We start from the raw sequence: 20415 nt of genomic DNA, 5'->3' as shown, positions 1-20415 counted from the left end.
TCAAACTCATGCCCAGCTCCCCCCACAGTTCTTTTGCCCAATTCCCTTGAGGACCATGGCCGGGATTCGCTGATCCTGCGCCGGGTCGGCGAATCCCCGGGAGGGGACGTGGGAATCGCGCCCCGCCGCCGGCTTACTGATTCTCCGACGCCTGCGGGATAGCCACCGCGCCGGTCGGGGGCGTTGAAAGCGCCCCCCCCCCCCGGCGATTCTCCAGGCCCCGACGGGCCGTGTGGCCGCCGATTCGGCCGCGTCCCGCCGGCGTGGGTTACTCAGGTCCCACACGGCAGGACCTGGAAGGTGTGTCTGCGGGGGCCGTCTTGGAGAGGGGGCGGGGGAGGGGATCCGACCCCAGGTGGGGGGCCCTCCACGGTGGCCTGGCTCGTGATCGGGGCCTACCGATCGGCGGGCCGGCTGGTTACGTGGGGCCTATGTTCCTCCTCGCCTGGCCCCTGTCGGGCTCCGCCATATTGCCCGGGGGCCGGCACGGATACAGGAACCCACGCGCTTGCGCGGAATCACGCCGGCCGCAGCGCGTAAGCGCGAACTCGCGCTGGCCGTTCCGCGCCAGCTGGAGTTGCGGGGACCACTCCGGCACTGACCTAGCCCCCTAGGAAGGGGAGCATTCCTCATTATCAGGCACCGTTGGTGCCGGAGTGGTTGGCGCCGCTTTTCACGCGGCGTCAGAACGTGGCCGCGGGATTGGAGAATTCCGGCCCATGTCCTTTGGTTATTGACCTTCCTGTCAGCACTCCCATCAAAACTGTTCAAAATTTTGAAGAACTTGATTAAATGTCTCCGTCGCCTTCTCTGCTCTAAAGAGAACAACCCCAGCTTCTCATTTCACTCCACATCACTGAAAGTGTATGAAATGAAATGAAAATGGCTTATTGCCACAAGTAGGCTTCAAATGAAGTTACTGTGAACAGCCCCTTGAACACACCATTCCAACCCTCATCAATATTCCATTTCTGTACGGCAGTGAACCCCTGCTGTGGCTCGTGTGCAGGCTGAGGCTTGTTCATTTTTGATTGACTAACTAATAGGTTACACATGTAAAACACAGTGAGCTTGCCCTTTACAGACCTGGTAAAGTAGCGTGTCCAACATACTGATGCTGAAGACTCGCCCAGCAGCGAAGGGGAGGCGGAACATGAATGCCAAGTTTGAGCCTTTCTCTCGTTCCTTCTGGCGGGTAACACACGGGAAAAAAATGAAATGGAATTGTTGGCAAGTACTGAAGACAGCGTAAGGTACATCCATTCAGCAGTCAGAAAGCCTGGGAGAGTTACAATGAATACTTTAAAGTTACAGAAAGTGGGCAGCACGGTAGCACAAGTGGCTTCACAGCGCCAGGGTCCCAGGTTCGATTCCGGCTTGGGTCACTGTCTGCGCGGAGTCTGCACGGTCTCCCCGTGGGTTTCCTCCGAGTGCTCCGGTTTCCTCCCACAGTCCAAAGACGTGCAGGTTAGGTGGATTGGCCATGATAAATTGCCCTTAGCGACCAAAAAGGTTAGGAGGGGTTATTGGGTTACGGGGATAGGGTGGAAGTGAGGGCTTAAGTGGGTCGGTGCAGACTCGACCGGCCGAATGGCCTCCTTCTGTACTGTATTCTCTATGTTCTACAGTAGAAGTGCCTCTTTTATAATTGGTTGTGACCGATTGGACAGGTTCACCCACTGCCTCTGATATTCAACCCATTGAAATTAATGAATGGATAATTACAGACGGTAATTTCCATCCCAAACTACCCTGTCTCCACCCTTCAGCCATTAGCGTTGGAAAGATTTGCAAGTTGACCCTCAATCTGTTTGTATGTGTTCTGGGCACACCTTCCTTGGCTATCAAGGTCTGAGGTGGGATTTGAACCCAGAGCTTTTGGCTCAGAGGCAGGGACGCTACCCACTGCACCCCAGGACCTTTGATATACCACATTAGCTCCCCAACCTGCAAAGTCATCCTCCAATGTGGAACAGCAACGATGGACCCGTACGAGAGAGGCTCACACAATGGTGACTCACGCGGGGCCTCAAGCTCATCAGGTCAGCACCTTGCTAATTCTTCTGTATTGGCTCATTTACTCCCAAGTTATGCCCATTGAGGTGTACAAATAAAACACAGCATCGTTTTCCTCTCAGCGGCCGACAGGATCTTTAAACAAAATTGGTATAGGGCGTCCCGCTGGTATTTTCAGAAGCTTTGTTAAAGAGTCATCCAGACTCAAAACATTCACTCTCTTTGCTCTCCACCGATGCTGTCAGACCTGCTGAGATTGTCCAGTATTTTCTGTTTTTATTTCCAGAAGGTGCCTGGTAACACATTGATATTTTTGCAGGTTTTTGGAAGCACTCTCAATTCTCCCCATGAACAATAATTGTGACTTCAAAGAAAACTGTTAAGCTTTTCAAATAAAAGTCTCCATCGATAACACATAGAACTGGTAATTAAGCATTGACCCCTAGGACAGTCCCCTTTGTTGTCCATTTGAATAGTGTTAGTTCATCACAATTACTTCTCCCTCCAAGGCAATGCTTTAAGACGGATGCAGCTATGGCAACCAGGCATCTATGGAAAGCGAATTGTGTTCTCATGCTCGTGACTGCTACCCAAGGACAGCAATGAGCAATGCCGAGTGTAGATAAGCCAGTGAAGCCTTGAACTTCATTACGCATCCTGCTAAAATAGATCTTGCCAAGGGAGAATCGATGTAACTTATTGTCACAGGGTGGGATCGTGAAGACACAATGCATCGCAATTTTAACTTGACAAACAAACGTGGAGTAACCTTTTCTAATTTGGAGAGCGCCAGTGAATAACAGTCCTTGGCTCGAAACTGCATGAACCTCATATTTGACGGGTGAGTCAACTCCGTGATGATGCTGAGACTGGGGAACAACCTGAAATACGAAGGACAGAGAATTATGTTTGAATATGGTTAACCACCAGAAGTAAAATGTGATCATTCATGATTTTCTGACACCTTGACTGTTATGGACCCCCCAAAAAAAGCTTGTGATCCACAAGCAACTTTGTTAAAATTGTTCTGCCATGACTATAATCATACCTCTTCATTCACCCGAGGAAGGAGCAGCGCTCCGAAAGCTAGTGTTTCGAAACAAACCTGTTGGACTTTAACCTGGTGTTGTAAGACTTCGTACTGTGCTTCGTACAGGCCACCGTGGGGGCACCCCCCAGGGGCCAGATCGCCCCGCCCCCCCCTCAGGACCCCGGAGCCCACCCGCGCCGCCTAATCCTAATCACCCCAGTCCAACGCCGGCATCTCCACATCATACAACATTGTAGGCCAAGGTGTTGCTGGTGGTGTAAACAATGGAAATCACCTGGCCATTTGCACTTTTTATGGACAAAATAGCATTGGGTTCATTCATGTCAACAGAAATATTGGCAAGTCGACAAATGCGCTTTCCTGCGAAGTGGAGGCAAGGAATGGGCCTAATTACTGCACTACAGGTAATTATCTAACTAAAGAAGCCAAATGTCAGGATGTCAAACCAACTGAAGAAATTTGGTGAACAAAACGTTTTGCTTTGTGGGAAGATAACTTGGTGTATCGGAGGTGTTTGTAGTGCAGTGGGCAGCTCCAGGTTCGAATCCCACCTCAGGGGCAGGATTCTCCCATACACGGCGGGGGGTCCCAGCGGGATGGAGTGGCGTGAACCACTCCGGCGTTGGGCCGCCCCAAAGCACCTTTAGGGGCCAAGTACTGACCGTGAGGGGCTAGGCCCAGGCCAGAGTGGTTGGCGCGCCGCTGGCTGGCGGGAAAGGCCTTTGGCGCCACGCCAGCCAGGGCCGAAAGGACTTCGCCGGGTGGTGGAAGACCGCACGTGCGTGGGTGCGCCAGCGGCCGCTGATGTCATCCCCGCGCATACGCAGGGGAGGGGTGTCTCTTATGCGTCGGCCATCGCAGAGGCTGTGGTCGAGGCGGAGGGAAAAGAGTGCCCCCATGGCACAGGCCCGCCCGCGGATCGGTGGGCCCCGATCGTGGGCCAGGGCACCGTGGGGGCACCCCCCAGGGGCCAGATCGCCCCGCGCCCCGCCCCAGGACCCCGAAGCCCACCCGCGCTGCCTAATCCTGCTGGTAAGAGAAAGGTGGTTTGATTCTCGCCGGCGGGACAGGCATGGCAGCAGCGGGACTTCGGCCCATGGCGGGCTGGAGAATCGCTGGGGGGTGGGCCCGCCGACCGGTGCCGTTCCTGCCCCCGCCGAATATCCGGAGCCAGAGAATTCGGCAACTCTCCGACCCAGCGGGGGCTCGGGGAATCCCGCCCCAGGTCTTGATGGCCAAGGAGGGTGTGTCCATAACACCTGCAAATGTCAACTTGCAAACCCTCCGAACACGCCAATGGCTGGCGATAAGAGCGGCAGAGACTCCTGATCAGCCACGCTTGATGTGGAATGGGTGCCCCTCAAGCTATAAGCCTCAGGCAACAGACTAGCAACCTGTTCCGGGAATGACTCGCTGTGGAAATAGACACAAATCTACCTTAGTGCACCACGACGTGTGGGAAGAGAATTGGAATTGGGTTGTGATATATCGGAGTGCAATAACATATCTCCATGATTCACTTGTCCTTGGGGAGGTCCCAAGGGAAAACGTGAGCAGTGGAAACATGTCAACTTCGGAGAATTAATTTTCCAAAGCACAAATGCTTTGAAATCTGGGGCGGGATTCTCCCCTACCCGGCGGGGCGGGGGGTCCCGGCGTAATGGAGTGGCGGGAACCACTCCGGCATCGTGTCGCCCCAAAGGTGCGGAGGTCTCCGCACCTTTAGGGGCCAAGCCCTCACCTTGAGGGGCTAGGCCCGCGCCGGAGTGGTTTCCGCTCCACCGGCTGGCGTGAAAGGCCATTGCCGCCACGCCAGCCGGCGCCGAAAGGTCATCGCCGGGCGACGCATGCGCGGGAGAGTCAGCGGCAGCGGCTGCTGACGTCAACCCGTGCATGCGCAGGGGAGGGGGTCGCTTCCGCTTCCGCCATAGTGAAGACCATGGCGAAGGCGGAGGAAAAAGAGTGCCTCCACGGCACAGGCCCGCCCGCAGATCGATGGGCCCCGATAGCGGGCCAGGCCACCGTGGGGGCACCCCCTGGGGCCAGATTGCCCCGCGCCCCCCCCCAGGAAGTTGGAGCCCGCCCGCGCCGCCTTGTCCCGCCGTTCAAAAGGTGGTTTAATCCACACTGGCGGGAGAGGGTTGACAGCGGCGGGACTTCGGCCCATCGCGGGCCGGAGAATCGGCGGGGTTGGGCCCGCCGACCCGCCGACCGGCGCGGCGCGATTCCCGCCCCTGCCGAATCTCTGGTGGCGGAGAATTCGGGACGGGGTGGGATTCACGCCAGCCCCTGGCGATTCTCCGAACCGGTGGGGGATCGGAGAATTGCACCCCTTGCAACTCTTTCCCTTCCGCCTCCGCTACGGCCTCCACCATGGCCGCTGCCGCTGCCGCTCCCGCGCATGCGCCGCATTTCCGCGCCAGCTGGCGGGGCAACAAACGCCATTTCCGCCGGGCGGAAATCCCTCCGGCGTCGGCCTAGCCCCTCAATGTTGGGGCTAGGCCGCCAATGATGCGGTGCATTCCGCACCTTTGGGCCGGCGCGATGCCCGTCTGATTGGCGCCGTGTTTGGCGCCAGTCGGCGGACATCGCGCCGTTGGGGGAGAATTCCGCCCCTTGTTCTTTTCAAATTCAAACCATGGGCAAAATTCTCCGGTATCGGCGCGATGTCCGCCGACCGTGCCAAAAACGGGGCAAATCAGTCGGGCATCGCGCTGCCCCAAAGTTGCGGAATCCTCCGCATCTTGGGGGGCCCAGCCCTAACCTTGAGGGGCTAGGCCCGCGGCGGACTGATTTCCGCCCCGCCAGCTGGCGGAAAAGGCCTTTGGTGCCCTGCCAGCTGGCGCGGAAATGACATCTCCGGGCGGCGCATGCGCGGGAGCGTTAGCGGCCACTCACGGCATCCCCGCGCATGCGCAGTGGAGGGAGTCTCTTCTGCCTCCGCCATGGTGGAGACTTTGGCGAAGGCGGAAGGAAAAGAGTGCCCCCACGGCACAGGCCCGCCCGCGGATCGGTGGGCCCTGATCGCGGGCCAGGCCACCGTGGGGGCACCCCCCGGGGCCAGATCACCCCGCGCCCCCCCCCCCCCCCAGGACCCCGGAGCCCGCCCACGCCGCCTTGTCCCGCCGGTAAGAGAGGTGGTTTAATCCACGCCGGCGGGACAGGCATCCTAGCAGTGGGACTTCGGCCCATCCGGGCCGGAGAATCGCGGGGGGGGGGGGGGGGGGGGGCGCCAACCGGCGCGGCGCGATTCCCGCACCCACCGAATCTCCGGTGCTGGAGAATTCGGCAACCGGCAGGGGCGGGATTCATGCCAGCCCCTGGCGATTCTCCGACCCTGGGGGGGGGGGGGTCGGAGAATCTCGCCCCTTATGAGTAATGTTTCCAACATCAAAATAATTCTGGGAGTGGCTGCTGCGTTGAAGTCAGTGACTTGGTTTTGTTGAATCTGAGGGGATTGATGAGGAGGAATGACTTCTCTCAGAGAGTAGCGAATCTGTGGAATACTTTACCGCAGGGGGCTGCAGAGAATGGATCGTTAAGTATGTTCAAGGCTGAGATCGACAGATTTTTAATCAGTAAGGAATCATGGGTTATGGGGTTAAGGTGGGAAAGTGGAGTTGAGGATTATCATATCATATCAGTTATGATCCCATTGAATGGTGGATTAGACTCGATGGGTCGAGTGACCTACTTCTGTTCCTATGTCGTATTGCCTTATGGTGTGGTATTTACAGCACAGTGACAGGTCATTCGGCTGAACTGGTCTTATGCTGCTTTTTTATACATCATATAAGCCCCTTCCAAATCTTCTTCATCTAACCCTATCAGGATGATCTATTCCTTCCTCTCTTAGTATTTACCTAGTTGCCCCTTAAATGTGTCTACACTAATCATCACAATGACTCATTATGGTAGTGTATTCGACATTTTAATCACTGTCTGATACAAGAAGTTTCTCCTGAATTCTATTCGCTATATTAGTGAATAGCTGATGTTTATAGTCCTGTAAATGCATTCTTCATGGAGGACCTGTGGCACGTAGGGGAGGGTCCTTGCCTCCAAGCCAGAAGCTCTGGATTTGAGTCTCACTCCAGGGCTTGATGGTCAGGCCTGTAAATCCTTCCAGCACAGGCCAGTGGCAGGGGGTAAAGAGCGGAGCGGAGAGGAGACCACACAACATGCATGTGAGAGTGCATGCTGTCACAGCAATGTGGACTCCCTGCATGATTGGCGCTCTGTTGTAAAAATGTTGAGACTCCGAGGAAAATAGGAACAGGAGCAAGCCGTTCGAGTCCACTCTGCCATTCAATTAGATCAAGGCCGATCATCTACACCATAAGGCCATTAAAAAAAGGATCAGAATTAGGCCATTCGGCCCATTGAGTCTGCTCTGCCATTCAACCATGGCTGATATGTTCCTCATCCCCAATCTCCTGCCTTCTCTCCATGGCCCCTGATTCCCTTGTTAATCAAGAACACCAAGGGCGAAATTCTCCCCCAACGGCGCGATGTCCGCCGACTGGCGCCAGAAACGGCGCCAATCAGACGGGCATCGCGCCGGCCCAAAGGTGCGGAATGCTCCGCATCTTTGGGGGCCGAGCCCCAACATTGAGGGGCTAGGCTGACGCCGGAGGGATTTCCGCCCTGCCAGCTGGCGGAAATGGCGTTTGTTGCCCCGCCAGCTGGCGCGGAAATGCGGCGCATGCGCGGGAGCGTCAGCGGCCGCTGACAGTTTCCCACGCATGCGCAGTGGGGAAAGTCACTTCCGCCTCCGCCATGGTGGAGGCCGTGGCGGAGGCGGAAGGGAAAGAGTGCCCCCACGGCACAGGCCCGCCCGCGGATCGGTGGGCCCCGATCGCGGGCCAGGCCACCGTGGGCGCACCCCCCGGGGTCAGATCGCCCTGCGCCCCCCCCCCAGGACCCCGGAGCCCACTCACGCCGCCTGGTTCCGCCGGTAAATACCAGGTTTAATTTACGCCGGCGGGACAGGCAATTTCTGGGCGGGACTTCGGCCCATCCAGGCCGGAGAATTGAGCGGGGGGTCCCGCCAACCGGCGCGGCCCGATTCCCGCCCCCGCCCAATCTCCGGTACCGGAGACTTCGGCGGGGGCGGGGGCGGGATTCACGGCGGCCAACGGCCATTCTCCGACCCGGCGGGTGGTCGGAGAATGACACCCCAGATTTGTGCTCGAGGTGCTGTTGCCGATGGGGTTGCAGACCAAGAGCTGGGAGGTGGAATTAGACAGCATAGTTTTTTCTTAGAACACATGAACATAAGAACTAGGAGCAGGGTTAGGCAATTAAGCCTCTCAAGCCTGCTCCACCGTACAATGTGATTGTTGCTGATCTCATGATGGCCTGAATTCCACCGTCCTGCCCGTTCTCCATAACCCTTCAACCCATTACTAATTAAAAATCTGTCTAACTCCTCCTTAATTTACTCACTGTCCCAGCATCCACCGCACTCTGGGGTAGCGACTTCTCCAGATTCACGACCCTTTGGGAGAAGTAGTCTCTCCTCAACTCGGTTTTAAATTTGCTATCTCTTACCCTGAGACTATGACCCCTCGTCTAGAATGCCCAATGAAGCATCCGCTCCACGTCTACTTTACCCATACCTTTTATAATCTTGTACACCTCAATTTGATCTCCCCTCAGTTTCCTAACCTCGAGAGAATATAGGCGTAAACTGCACACTCTCTCTTCATAAGACAGACCCCCTCATCTCTGGAATCAATCTAGTGAACCTCCTCTGAACTGCCTCCAAAAATGGGACCAAAACTGTGCCCAATACTCCAGGTGCGGTCTCAGCAAGGCCTTGTACAGTTGCAAAAACATTTAATTGCCTTTATACTCTATTTATTTAGTTATAAACGGCAACATTCCATTTGCTTTCTTTATTACCTGCTGCACCTGCATGCTAAGTTTCTGTGACTCATGCACGAGGATACCCAGATCCCTCTGCAGCGGAGCACCCCGAAATCTTGCTCCATTTACATAATAAGTTGCCGTCCCATTTTTCTGACCAAAATGCATGACCTCACACTTATCCACATTAAATTCCATCTGCCAATTTTTGGCCTACTCACCTAACCTGTCTATATCCATTCAGTGCCACTTTCCCCACACTAAATCCATATCCTTTGATGTCATTGATATCCAGGAATCTATTGATTTCTGGCTTGAACACGCTCAACGATTGAGCTTCCAAAGCCCTCTGAGGTAGAGAATTCCAAGGATCCATCACCCTCTACGTGAAGAAATTCCTCCTCATCTCACTCTTGCACCATGAGATGAGAACTACTGTTACAAAAATAAAGGATCAGTAACAACACAACAGACACTGGATATCCATTACCATGGAGACCACTGCTGCTTGCATCATTACATAGTTCATATATTGCAGTCCAATAAGCAATTTGACCGTATAACATTTAATATGTTTCTTATTTCCTTCCCAGAAGACAACAGTAATGTTTGTGCTCCATAATTAAATTAACTACAGTTTAGTGCACTCTTTTGGGTTTACTGTCCAGATCAATGGCACTATGATTCAAGAATGGAACAGAATATTCCAGAAATTTCCAAACTAGTCCGGCAGCATTTGCAATAAAATCCCTTCATCCACATAACCATAGAATTCCTACAGTGCAGAAGGATGCCATTCGGCCCATCAAGTCTACACGGACCCTCTGAAAGAAAACCCTACCTAGGCCCACACCCTGGCCCTATCCCCATAACCCCAACTAACCTGCACATGAACAACAACACCTCCTCCACAATAGTCCTCAACACCGGCGCCCCATAAGTCTGCGTACTTAGCCCCCTACTCTATTCCCTGTACACACACGACTGCGTGGCAAAACTTGGTTCCAACTCCATCTACAAGTTTGCTGACGATACGACCATAGTGGACCGGATCTCGAATAACGACGAATCAGAATAAAGGCGGGAGATAGAGAACCTAGTGGAGTGGTGCAGCGACAACAATCTCTCCCTCAATGCCAGCAAAACTAAAGAGCTGGTCATTGACTTCAGGAAGGAAAGTACTGTACACACCCCTGTCAGCATCAACAGGGCAGAGGTGGAGATGGTTAGCAGTTTCAAATTCCTAGGGGTGCACATCTCCAAAAATCTGTCCTGGTCCACCCATGTCGACGCTACCACCAAGAAAGCACAACAGCGCCGAGACATAAGAACATAAGAACTAGGAGCAGGAGTCGGCCATCTGGCCCCTCGAGCCTGCTCCACCATTCAATGAGATCATGGCTGATCTTTTGTGGACTCAGCTCCACTTTCCGGCCCGAACACCATAACCCTTAATCCCTTTATTCTTCAAAAAACTATCTATCTTTATCTTAAAAACATTTAATGAAGGAGCCTCTACTGCTTCACTGGGCAAGGAATTCCATAGATTCACTACCCTTTGGGTGAAGAAGTTCCTCCTAAACTCAGACCTAAATCTACTTCCCCTTATTTTGAGGCTATGCCCCCTAGTTCTGCTTTCACCCGCCAGTGGAAACAACCTGCCCGCATCTATCCTATCTATTCCCTTCATAATCTTATATGTTTCTATAAGATCCCCCCTCATCCTTCTAAATTCCAATGAGTACAGTCCCAGTCTACTCAACCTCTCCTCGTAATCCAACTCCTTCAGCTCTGGGATTAACCTAGTGAAACTCCTCTGCACACCCTCCAGTGCCAGTACGTCCTTTCTCAAGTAAGGAGACCAAAACTGAACACAATACTCCAGGTGTGGCCTCACTAACACCTTATACAATTGCAGCAGTACCTCCCTAGTCTTAAACTCCATCCCTCTAGCAATGAAGGACAAAATTCCATTTGACTTCTTAATCACCTGTTGCACCTGTAAACCAACGTTTTGCGACTCATGCACTAGCACACCCAGGTCTCTCTGCACAGCAGCATGTTTTAATATTTTATCATTTAAATAATAATCCCTTTTGCTGTTATTCCTACCAAAATGGATAATCTCACATTTGTCAACATTGTATTCCATCTGCCAGACCCTAGCCCATTCCCTTAGCCTATCCAAATCCCTCTGCAGACTTCCAGTATCCTCTGCACTTTTTGCTTTACCACTTATCTTAGTGTCGTCTGCAAACTTGGACACATTGCCCTTGGTGCCCTTGGTCCCCAACTCCAAATCATCTATGTAAATTGTGAACAGTTGTGGGCCCAACACTGATCCCTGAGGGACACCACTAGCTACTGAGTGCCAATCAGAGAAACACCCATTAATCCCCACTCTTTGCTTTCTATTAATTAACCAATCCTCTATCCATGCTACTACTTTCCCCTTAATGCCATGCATATTTATCTTATGCAGTAACCTTTTGTGTGGCACCTTGTCAAAGGCTTTCTGGAAATCCAGATGTACCACATCCATTGGCTCCCTGTTATCTACCGCACTGTTAATGTCCTCAAAAAATTCCACTAAATTAGTTAGGCACGACCTGCCCTTTATGAACCCATGCTGTGTCTGCCCAATGGGACAATTTCCATCCAGATGCCTCGCTATTTCTTCCTTGATGATAGATTCCAGCATCTTCCCTACTACCGAAGTTAAGCTCACTGGCCTATAATTACCCGCTTTCTGCCTACCTCCTTTTTTAAACAGTGGTGTCACGTTTACTAATTTCCAATCCGCCGGGACCACCCCAGAGTCTAGCGAAGTTTGGTAAATTATCACGAGAGCATTTGCAATTTCCCTAGCCATCTCTTTTAGCACTCTGGGATGCATTCCATCAGGTCCAGGAGACTTGTCTACCTTTAGCCCCATTAGCTTGCCCATCACTACCTCCTTGGTGATAACAATCCTCTCAAGGTTCTCACCTGTCATAGCCTCATTTCCATCAGTCACTGGCATGTTATTTGTGTCTTCCACTGTGAAGACCGACCCAAAAAACCTGTTCAGTTCCTCAGCCATTTCCACATCTCCCATTATTAAATCTCCCCTCTCATCCTCTAAAGGACCAATATTTACCTTAGCCACTCTTTTTTGTTTTATGTATTTGTAGAAACTTTTACTATCTGTTTTTATATTCTGAGCAAGTTTACTCTCATAATCTATCTTATTCTTCTTTATAGCTTTTTTAGTAGCTTTCTGTTGCCCCCTAAAGATTTCCCAGTCCTCTAGTCTCCCACTGATCTTTACTACTTTGTATGTTTTTTCCTTCAATTTGATACTCTCCCTTATTTCCTTAGATATCCACAATCGATTTTCCCTCTTTTTACCGTCCTTCCTTTTTGTTGGTATAAACCTTTGCTGAGCACTGTGAAAAATCACTTGGAAGGTTCTCCACTGGTCCTCAACTGTTTCACCATAAAGTCTTTGCTCCCAGTCTACCTTAGCTAGTTCTTCTCTCATCCCATTGTAATCCCCTTTGTTTAAGCACAAAACACTAGTGCTTGATTTTACCTTCTCACCCTCCATCTGTATTTTAAATTCCACCATATTGTGATCGCTCCTTCCAAGAGGATCCCTAACTATGAGATCCTGAAACAATCCTGTCTCATTACACAGGACCAGATCTAGGACCGCTTGTTCCCTCGTAGGTTCCATTACATACTGTTCTAGGAAACTATCGCGGATACATTCTATAAACTCCTCCTCAAGGCTGCCTTGACCGACATGGTTAAACCAATCGACATGTAGATTAAAATCCCCCATGATAACTGCTGTACCATTTCTACATGCACCAGTTATTTCTTTGTTTATTGCCTGCCCCACCATAATGTTACTATTTGGTGGTCTATAGACTACTCCTATCAGTGAATTTTTCGCCTTACTATTCCTGATTTCCACCCAAATGGATTCAACCTTATCCTCCGTAGCACCTCCTCAGGAAACTAAGGAAATACGGCATGTCCACATTAACCCTCACCAACTTTTACAGATGCACCATAGAAAGCATCCTATCGGGCTGCATCACAGCCTGGTATGGCAACTGCTCGGCCCAGGACCGCAAGAAACTTCAGAGAGTCGTGAACACAGCCCAGTCCATCACATGAACCTGCCTCCCATCCATTGAATCCATCTACACCTCCCGCTGCCTGGGGAAAGCAGGCAGCATAATCAAAGATCCCTCCCACCCGGCTTACTCACTCTTCCAACTTCTTCCATCGGGCAGGAGATACAGAAGTCTGAGAACACGCACGAACAGACTCAAAAACAGCTTCTTCCCCACTGTCACCAGACTCCTAAATGACCCTCTTATGGACTGACCTCATTAACACTACACCCCTGTATGCTTCATCCGATGCCAGTGCTTATGTAGTTACATTGTATATGTTGTGTTGCCCTATTATGTATTTTCTTTTCTTCCCATGTACTTAATGATCTGTTGAGCTGCGCGCAGAAAAATACTTTTCACTGTACCTTGGTACACGTGACAATAAACAAATCCACTCCAATCCAATCTTTGTCCAGAGCTGGGTCATTGGCCTGTTTTATCGTTTTCTTTTCGAGTACTTTGCTGAACTGCATTTTGAGATTTATTTCAGCATGCTCGCGTTTTGCAGCTTTTGTATTTTATTCACCGTCATGAGGGGCCCTTCACACTGGTAAAACAATAAGAGGCTACCGGGAAAGTACCTCCTCAGATGGAAAGTTATCGCTGGGAAGACATCCGATGACAATTGACAACTATTCTTTGTATTTTCTTTCTGATATACCCCCTTTTACAAAGCAGTGCCTGGTAAGGGGAGTAATGCAATCTCTGGATAAAAGCAAATGACGGCGGATGTTGGAATCTGAAACGACGAAGAGTCATCGGACTCGAAATGTTGGCTCTTTTGTCTCCCTGCAGTTGCTGCCAGATCTGCTGAGATTTTCCAGCATTATCCCCCTTCGTAATGCAATCTCTGTTCCCTGCCCCATTCCACTAATGACACTCAAGAGTCACTCACATTCTTCCGATGTTAAACTGGACATTTGGCTGAGCGGGGTCCTCTGAACGAAATGAACATTTTGCTGTGTGGCTCACGGGATCAGAATGAGGAGGCATGAACCCCTGCTTCAATTTTGTTTATCTGCCAGCCATGACTCAGTTAGTAATCCTCCCGCCTCCGAGTCACAGAGCTGGTGAATCAAGTCCCGGCGATGACGGTGGTGCAATTGTAACGTTACTGGATTAGTAAATCCAGAGGCCCAGGTTAACGATTGGCGGGAGGTGGGGGAGGGAGTGGGTGGGTGGGGGGGGGGGATTGGCATGGGCGTGGGTTCAAATCCCATTACGGCAGCTAGTCGAATTTAAATTCAGGTAATAAAATCTGGATTATAAAGCTAGCCTCAATAATCTGGTCCTATCTGGTCCACCGATGACCCTTTAGGGAAGGAAATCTGCCATCCTTAACTGGTGTGGCCTACATGTGACACCAAACCCATAGCAATGGGGTTGAGTCTTAAATGTCCTCTGAAATGGCCTAACGAGCCACTCAGTTCACGGACAATTAGGGACGGGCAGCAAATCGTCTCACCTTGCCAGCGAGACCCACATTCCATGAAAGAATAAAATAAATTCTTGAAACGTAAACACAAAATGCTAGGCTGGCACTTCAGTGCAATACTGAGAGGATGCTGCACTGTCAGAGGTGCTGGAAAACTGAGGCCCTGTCTGGCCTCTCAAATAGATGTGAAAGATCCAATGGCATTGATTTGAAGGAGTTCTCTCTCAGGTCCTGGCCAATATTTAGCCCTCAATCAATATCACTAGAAACAGATAAGCTGGTCACATTGCGATTTGTGGAATCTTGCTAGCCGCCATTATTTACCATCAGTTTTACAATTCCATTGCTCTATTATGTTACCACAGTAACTTTATACCATCTGGCACTCCAACCAACTAGAATTTCTGATGTTCACCAAATACCAATCCTCGCTTTGCCAATTGAAGCATATACAAAGTTATTCAGAACCTGGGGCGAAATTCTCCAGTATCGGCGCGATGTCCGCCGACCGGCACCCAAAACGGCTCAAATCAGTCGGGCATCGCGCCACCCCAAAGGTGCGGAATCCGCCCCGCCAGCTGGCGGAAAAGGCCTTTGGGGCCCCGCCAGCTGGTGCGGAAATGACATCTCCGGGCGGCGCACGCGCGGGAGCGTTAGCGGCCGCTCACAGCATCCCCGCGCATGCGCTGTGGAGGGAGTCTCTTCCGCCTCCGCCATGGTGGAGACCGTGGTGAAGGCGGAAGGAAAAGAGTGCCCCCACGGCACAGGCCCGCCCGCGGATCGGTGGGCCCCGGTTGCGGGCCAGGCCACCGTGGGGGCACCCCCCGGGGCCAGATCGCCCCCCCCAGGACCCCGGAGCCCGCCCGTGCCGCCTTGTCCCGCCAGTAAAGTAGGTGGTTTAATCTACGCCGGCGGGACAGGCATTCTAGCAGTGGGACTTCGGCCCATCCGGGCCGGAGAATCGCGGGGGGGGGCCCGCCAACCAGCGCGGCGCGATTCCCGCCCCCGCCGAATATCCGGTGGTGGAGAATTCGGCAACCGGTGGGGGCGGGATTCACGCCAGCCCCCGGCGATTCTCCGACCCGGCGGGGGATCGGAGAATCTCGCCCCTGTATCTTTAGACTGTATTATTTTATACTTTAATTATCTTTTAATGTGCTGTTAAAGATCGGAAATAAAGAGTATAATGGGCGGGATTCTCCATCCCGCCAGACCTCATAAGAACAAACAACAAAGAAAATTACAGCACAGGAACAGGCCCTTCGGCCCTCCCAGCCTGCGCCGTCGGCGGGGGCGGGAATCGCGCCGCGCTGGATGACGCCCCCCCCCCCGCGATTTTCTGGCCTGAATGGGCCGAAGTCCTGCCGCTAAAATGCCTGTCCCGCCGGAGTAGATTAAACCACCTACCTTACCGGCGGGACAAGGTGGCGCGGGCGGGCTCCGGGGTCCTGGGGGGGGGGGCGCGGGGCGATCTGGCCCAATGGGGGAGCCCCCACGGTGGCCTGGCCCGTGATCGGGGCCCACCGATCCGCGGGCGGGCCTGTGCCGTGGGGGCACTCTTTTCCTTCCGCCTTCGCCACGGTCTCCACCATGGTGGAGGCAGAAGAGACTCCCTCCACTGCGCATGCGCGGGAATGCCATCAGCGGCCGCTAACGCTTCCGCGCATGCGCCGCCCGGAGATGTCATTTCCGCGCCAGCTGGCGGGGCGGAAATCCATCCGACGCCGACCTAGCCCCTTAAGGTTGGAGCTCGGCCCCCAAAGATGCGGAGCATTCCGCACCTTTGGGGCGGTGCGATGCCTGACTGATTTGCGCCGTTTTGGGTGCCAGCCGGCGGACATTGCGCCGTTTCCGGAGAATTTCGCCCCAGATCCTTTATCTAAACCGGTCACCTATTTTCCAAGGATCTACTTCCATCTGTTCCCGCCCATTCATATATCTGTCTAGATGCATCTTTAATGACGCTATCGTGCCCGCCTCTACCACCTCCGCTGGCAAAGCGTTCCAGGCACTCACCACCCTCTGCGTAAAAAGCTTTCCACGCACATCCCCCTCTCACCTTGAAATCGTGACCCCTTGTCATTGACACCCCCACTCTTGGAAAAAGCTTGGTGCTATCCACCCTGTCCAAACCTCTCATAATTTTGCAGACCTCAATCAGCTGTTTTCTGGAGCAGCGTGGCGCACCCCCACTGGCAGCGGGATCCTGCCTTCTGGCAGCCAGCCAATGAGGGTTTCCATTGTAGCCACCCCCATGCCATCGGGAAATCCGCGGGCGTGAGTGCGCCACAGCAAAGCGGAGAATCCCGCCGAGGGAGAATCCCGCCCAATGTTTCTTACTTCCTGAGTACCTGCATATTAGTTCATGCCACAAGGTGGCGCTGTGTTCCATTGGTAGATGGAATTATCCTTAAACCAGTATTTTGATTGACTGGCACCACCCATTTCCTGCACATGCTGAATGATAACAAGGGCCAGGATTCTCCCCTACCCGGCGGGGCGGGGGGTCCCGGCGGGATGGAGTGGCGGGAACCACTCCGGCGTCGGGCCGCCCCAAAGGTGCGGATTTCTCCGCACCTTTAGGGGCCAAGCTCTCACCTTGCGGGGCTAGCCCTGCGCCGGGGTGGTTGGCGAGTCGCCAGCCGGCAGGAAAGGTCATTGGCACCACGCCAACCGGGGCCGAAGGGACTCCGCCGGTCGGCGGAAGTCCGTGCATGCGCGGGAGCGTCAGCGGCCGCTGACGTCATTCCCGCGCATGCGCAACGGAAGGGGGTCACTTCCGCATTGGCCATGGTGAAGGCTATGGCCAAGGCGGAAGGCAAAGAGTGCCCCCACGGCACAGGCCCGCCCGCGGATCGGTGGGCCCCGATCGCGGGCCAGGCCACCATGGGGGCACCCCCCCCGGGGCCAGATCGCCCCGCTCCCACCCCCCAGGACCCCGGAGCCCGCCCGCGCCGCCAGCCCTGCTGGTAAGGGAGGTGGTTTGATTCACGCCGACGGGACTGGCATGACAGCAGCGGGACTTTGGCCCATCGCGGGCCGGAGAATCGCCGGGGGGGGGGGGGGGGGCGCTGACCGGCGTGGCGCGATTCCCGCCCCCGCCGAATTTTCGGTGCCGGAGAATTTGGCGGCCGGCGGGGGCGGGATTCACCAACGCCCCCTGGCGATTCTCCAACCCGGCGGGGGGTCGGAGAATCCCGCCCAAGTTAACTGTATATTACAACAGCGACGACACTTTCAAATGTACTCCCATGGCTATAAGGTGCTTTTGAGACATCTAGAGACGTGGAGGCTGCCATATAAATGCAAATCTGTATTTATTTACAGTGAGAAAGAAGTCAACTTAGGTGAAAACCCAGCCAGCAACTCATTTGTAGTTCTGGAATTTGTTTGGGCTTTGTTCTGCCAAAATCCTCTTACCTGAACATTGTCTGGACGTTTACAATCGTCTTGGCATCAGCCATGTAATCCTCCTCGGCGCTCATCGTACTCTCTTTATCCACAACTACCAGGTTGTCTGCATAAATAATTCCACACTGCAGTAGATTATCCAGACTGAGGGATATGCCCAAGGAAACAAAAAGATAGAGATTAAGAGTTAAAATGTGCTAGCTTCTCACAGAGCGGCAGTAATGAAAGCTTCTCCCAGAGCGATGGACAGTTCTGTTGCAGGGCTCCACCCATCCCATTAGCCTTTCTTTCCGCTTCAGCTGCTGGCCGCCCTCCCATTCTGCATTTTCTTGTAGGTTCTGTCTCTAATATAACATTGGCTTATACTTATTTAGTCTTGTTAACATAAAATAAACTGAACTTCATGCTATAGGCCGACTTCCGGGATTAGTACTATGGAACGGAAATAGTATATTTGTTCATTTCATTGTACCCCAGCTCAGATATAACATGAGTCTCACACAAGATAAAGCTCAGCCTCACGGCATAGTAACAACAGGAGTCGCTTATTTAGCCCCTAGAGACTATCCTGCCATTCAATGGGATTATGGACGTTCTGGGACCTAACTCCATCTCGTGTCAGTGTGAGTCGTTTACTACACACAATCGGCATCCATATCATAGAATTTACAGTGCAGGAGGAGGCCATTCGGCCCATCGAGTCTGCACCAGCCCTTGGAAAGAGCACCCTATGTAAGCACCCCCCCCCCCCCCCCCCCCAACCCCTCCGTCCCTGTAACCCAGTAACCCCACCTAACCTTTTGGACACAAAGGAGCAATTTAGCATGGCCAATCCCACCTAACCTGCACATCTTTGGGTTGTGGGAGGAAACCCACGCAGACACGGGGGAGAAAGTGCAAACTCCGCACAGACAGTCACCTGAGGTTGGAATCGAACCCGGGTCCCGAGAGCTGTGAGGCAGCAGTGCTCACCACTGTGCCACCCTGCCGCCCCTTATGATCTCTTTGGGTGACACTTCCACATGGGTACCAATTAGTGCTGAATTATGGAGAGGTTTGAGTTTTGCATTCATTAGTAACTGGATTGAGAATGTCAAAGCCCATTAGGAAAAGAAAAAAACTCCCTGACATTGTTATGTACTGCAACTGAACTCAGGTACCGAAGGTTAGGAACAACAATGGTCCAACCAATAACACCAGTTAATTCGGTGGTGGATTGTTCTAATAAAAGTTATGTTTTAATATATATTGTTCTAATATATAGAAGGGAAATATACCCAGAGGGCAAGTTTTCCTGTTTCGGTATCTGGATTCTCACCTTTCTCGTTTTCTGGACTGAGTCCAAACATGTGGCAAACTGTTGACCGATTTCCAGGAATGAACTAAAGTCACTGAGAAACTTGACTGATGGGTGCGCAAAACTGACTCGCCTTCTGATCGAAATTGGCCTGACATTGTTTGCACCAGTTATCCAGAGGTCTGGGCTAAAATACTGGTGTGTCACGAGTTCAAATCCTACCATGGGACCATTGTGGAAATTTCATTCAATTAATCAGGTGTAAAAAGCTGGTGTCCGTGGTGCTCATGAAACTGCTGGAATTGTCTTAAAAACCATCTGGTCCCGAATGGTCTGCTATCAACAGACTGAGATGAGAGAATTACTCAATGGAGGATTCTAAAAGATTACCAGGGATCCCTGCACACCAGGGGGTAGTATGTTAGACACCCTGCTGCCTTCACGTTTGGAGAGGGTGTCTAAATAAGTGCTAGCTTAATCACACAACAGAATTCTGGCCCTTGATTGGTACAATGCATTGATACTTACTTGTCAATGCATCCCACCATGAAATAAACCATCGGAAAACAGCAGATTGCCTCCAGAAAATGGTTATCTGGCCTGTAAAACACATCACAACGTATATGAACCCATTTTCACGCTGCATCAAAGCATTCTATTCAGTAATTAAAAGCACTCTTGGGTATCTGTACTCAGAAATCTATACAATTGTAATTCTGAGCTGAGATCATCTCATATTTGATTCTCAAAGACAAAGGTTATGATAGTGGAGGATGAGGTTAAACAGGAAAACCACTAGAGGCAGAAAACTTTTTTTCAGCATGAATCTTGAGGAAATGGGCCTCCAACAACCTTGCCCCCTCATGATTTGTTGTCGGGTTATTCATCAGGGCCCCGCCTTCTGAACCTTGCCCCTCGCCTGAGGTGTGGTGATCCTCAGGTTAACTCACCATCAGTAGGCTCTGCCCCCTCAAAGAGGAATGTAGCCTATGGTCATAGACCCATGGAATTCCTACAATTTGGGACTGTAGCGACTTTACTTATTGTTTGGCTTACGATTGTAGCAGGTTGTTGGGGGGGTGGGGGCGGGGGGCTGTGAGAGTGTGGCGGATGGGAGAGGAGAGAGCAGGAAGGGGATGGCTCCTAGTTGCTTTGTCTATAATAT

General features: G+C 52.4%; 1 protein-coding gene across 4 annotated transcripts in view; it reads right to left on the bottom strand.

Annotated features, from left to right (window-relative positions):
• The window catches only part of kcnt1b (potassium sodium-activated channel subfamily T member 1b), a 531773-nt gene that overhangs the window by 26966 nt on the left and 484392 nt on the right, over nt 1-20415 (bottom strand). For 3 of the 4 annotated variants that reach the window (XM_072488719.1, XM_072488721.1, XM_072488723.1), the window contains 4 exons: nt 19779-19850; nt 17963-18097; nt 2786-2897; nt 1087-1188 (listed from right to left, as the gene is read on the bottom strand). In XM_072488719.1, coding sequence (XP_072344820.1) covers nt 1087-1188; nt 2786-2897; nt 17963-18097; nt 19779-19850 — 421 coding nt within the window. The remainder of the gene's footprint in view (nt 1-1086; nt 1189-2785; nt 2898-17962; nt 18098-19778; nt 19851-20415) is intronic. The other variant, XM_072488720.1, reaches the window with a different exon arrangement.

This window comes from Scyliorhinus torazame, chromosome 22 (genome assembly GCF_047496885.1).
Source record: "Scyliorhinus torazame isolate Kashiwa2021f chromosome 22, sScyTor2.1, whole genome shotgun sequence".
NCBI lineage: Eukaryota > Metazoa > Chordata > Chondrichthyes > Carcharhiniformes > Scyliorhinidae > Scyliorhinus > Scyliorhinus torazame.
Note: the sequence above shows the minus strand (reverse complement) of the source record. Positions and strands in the feature narration are given on the sequence as shown.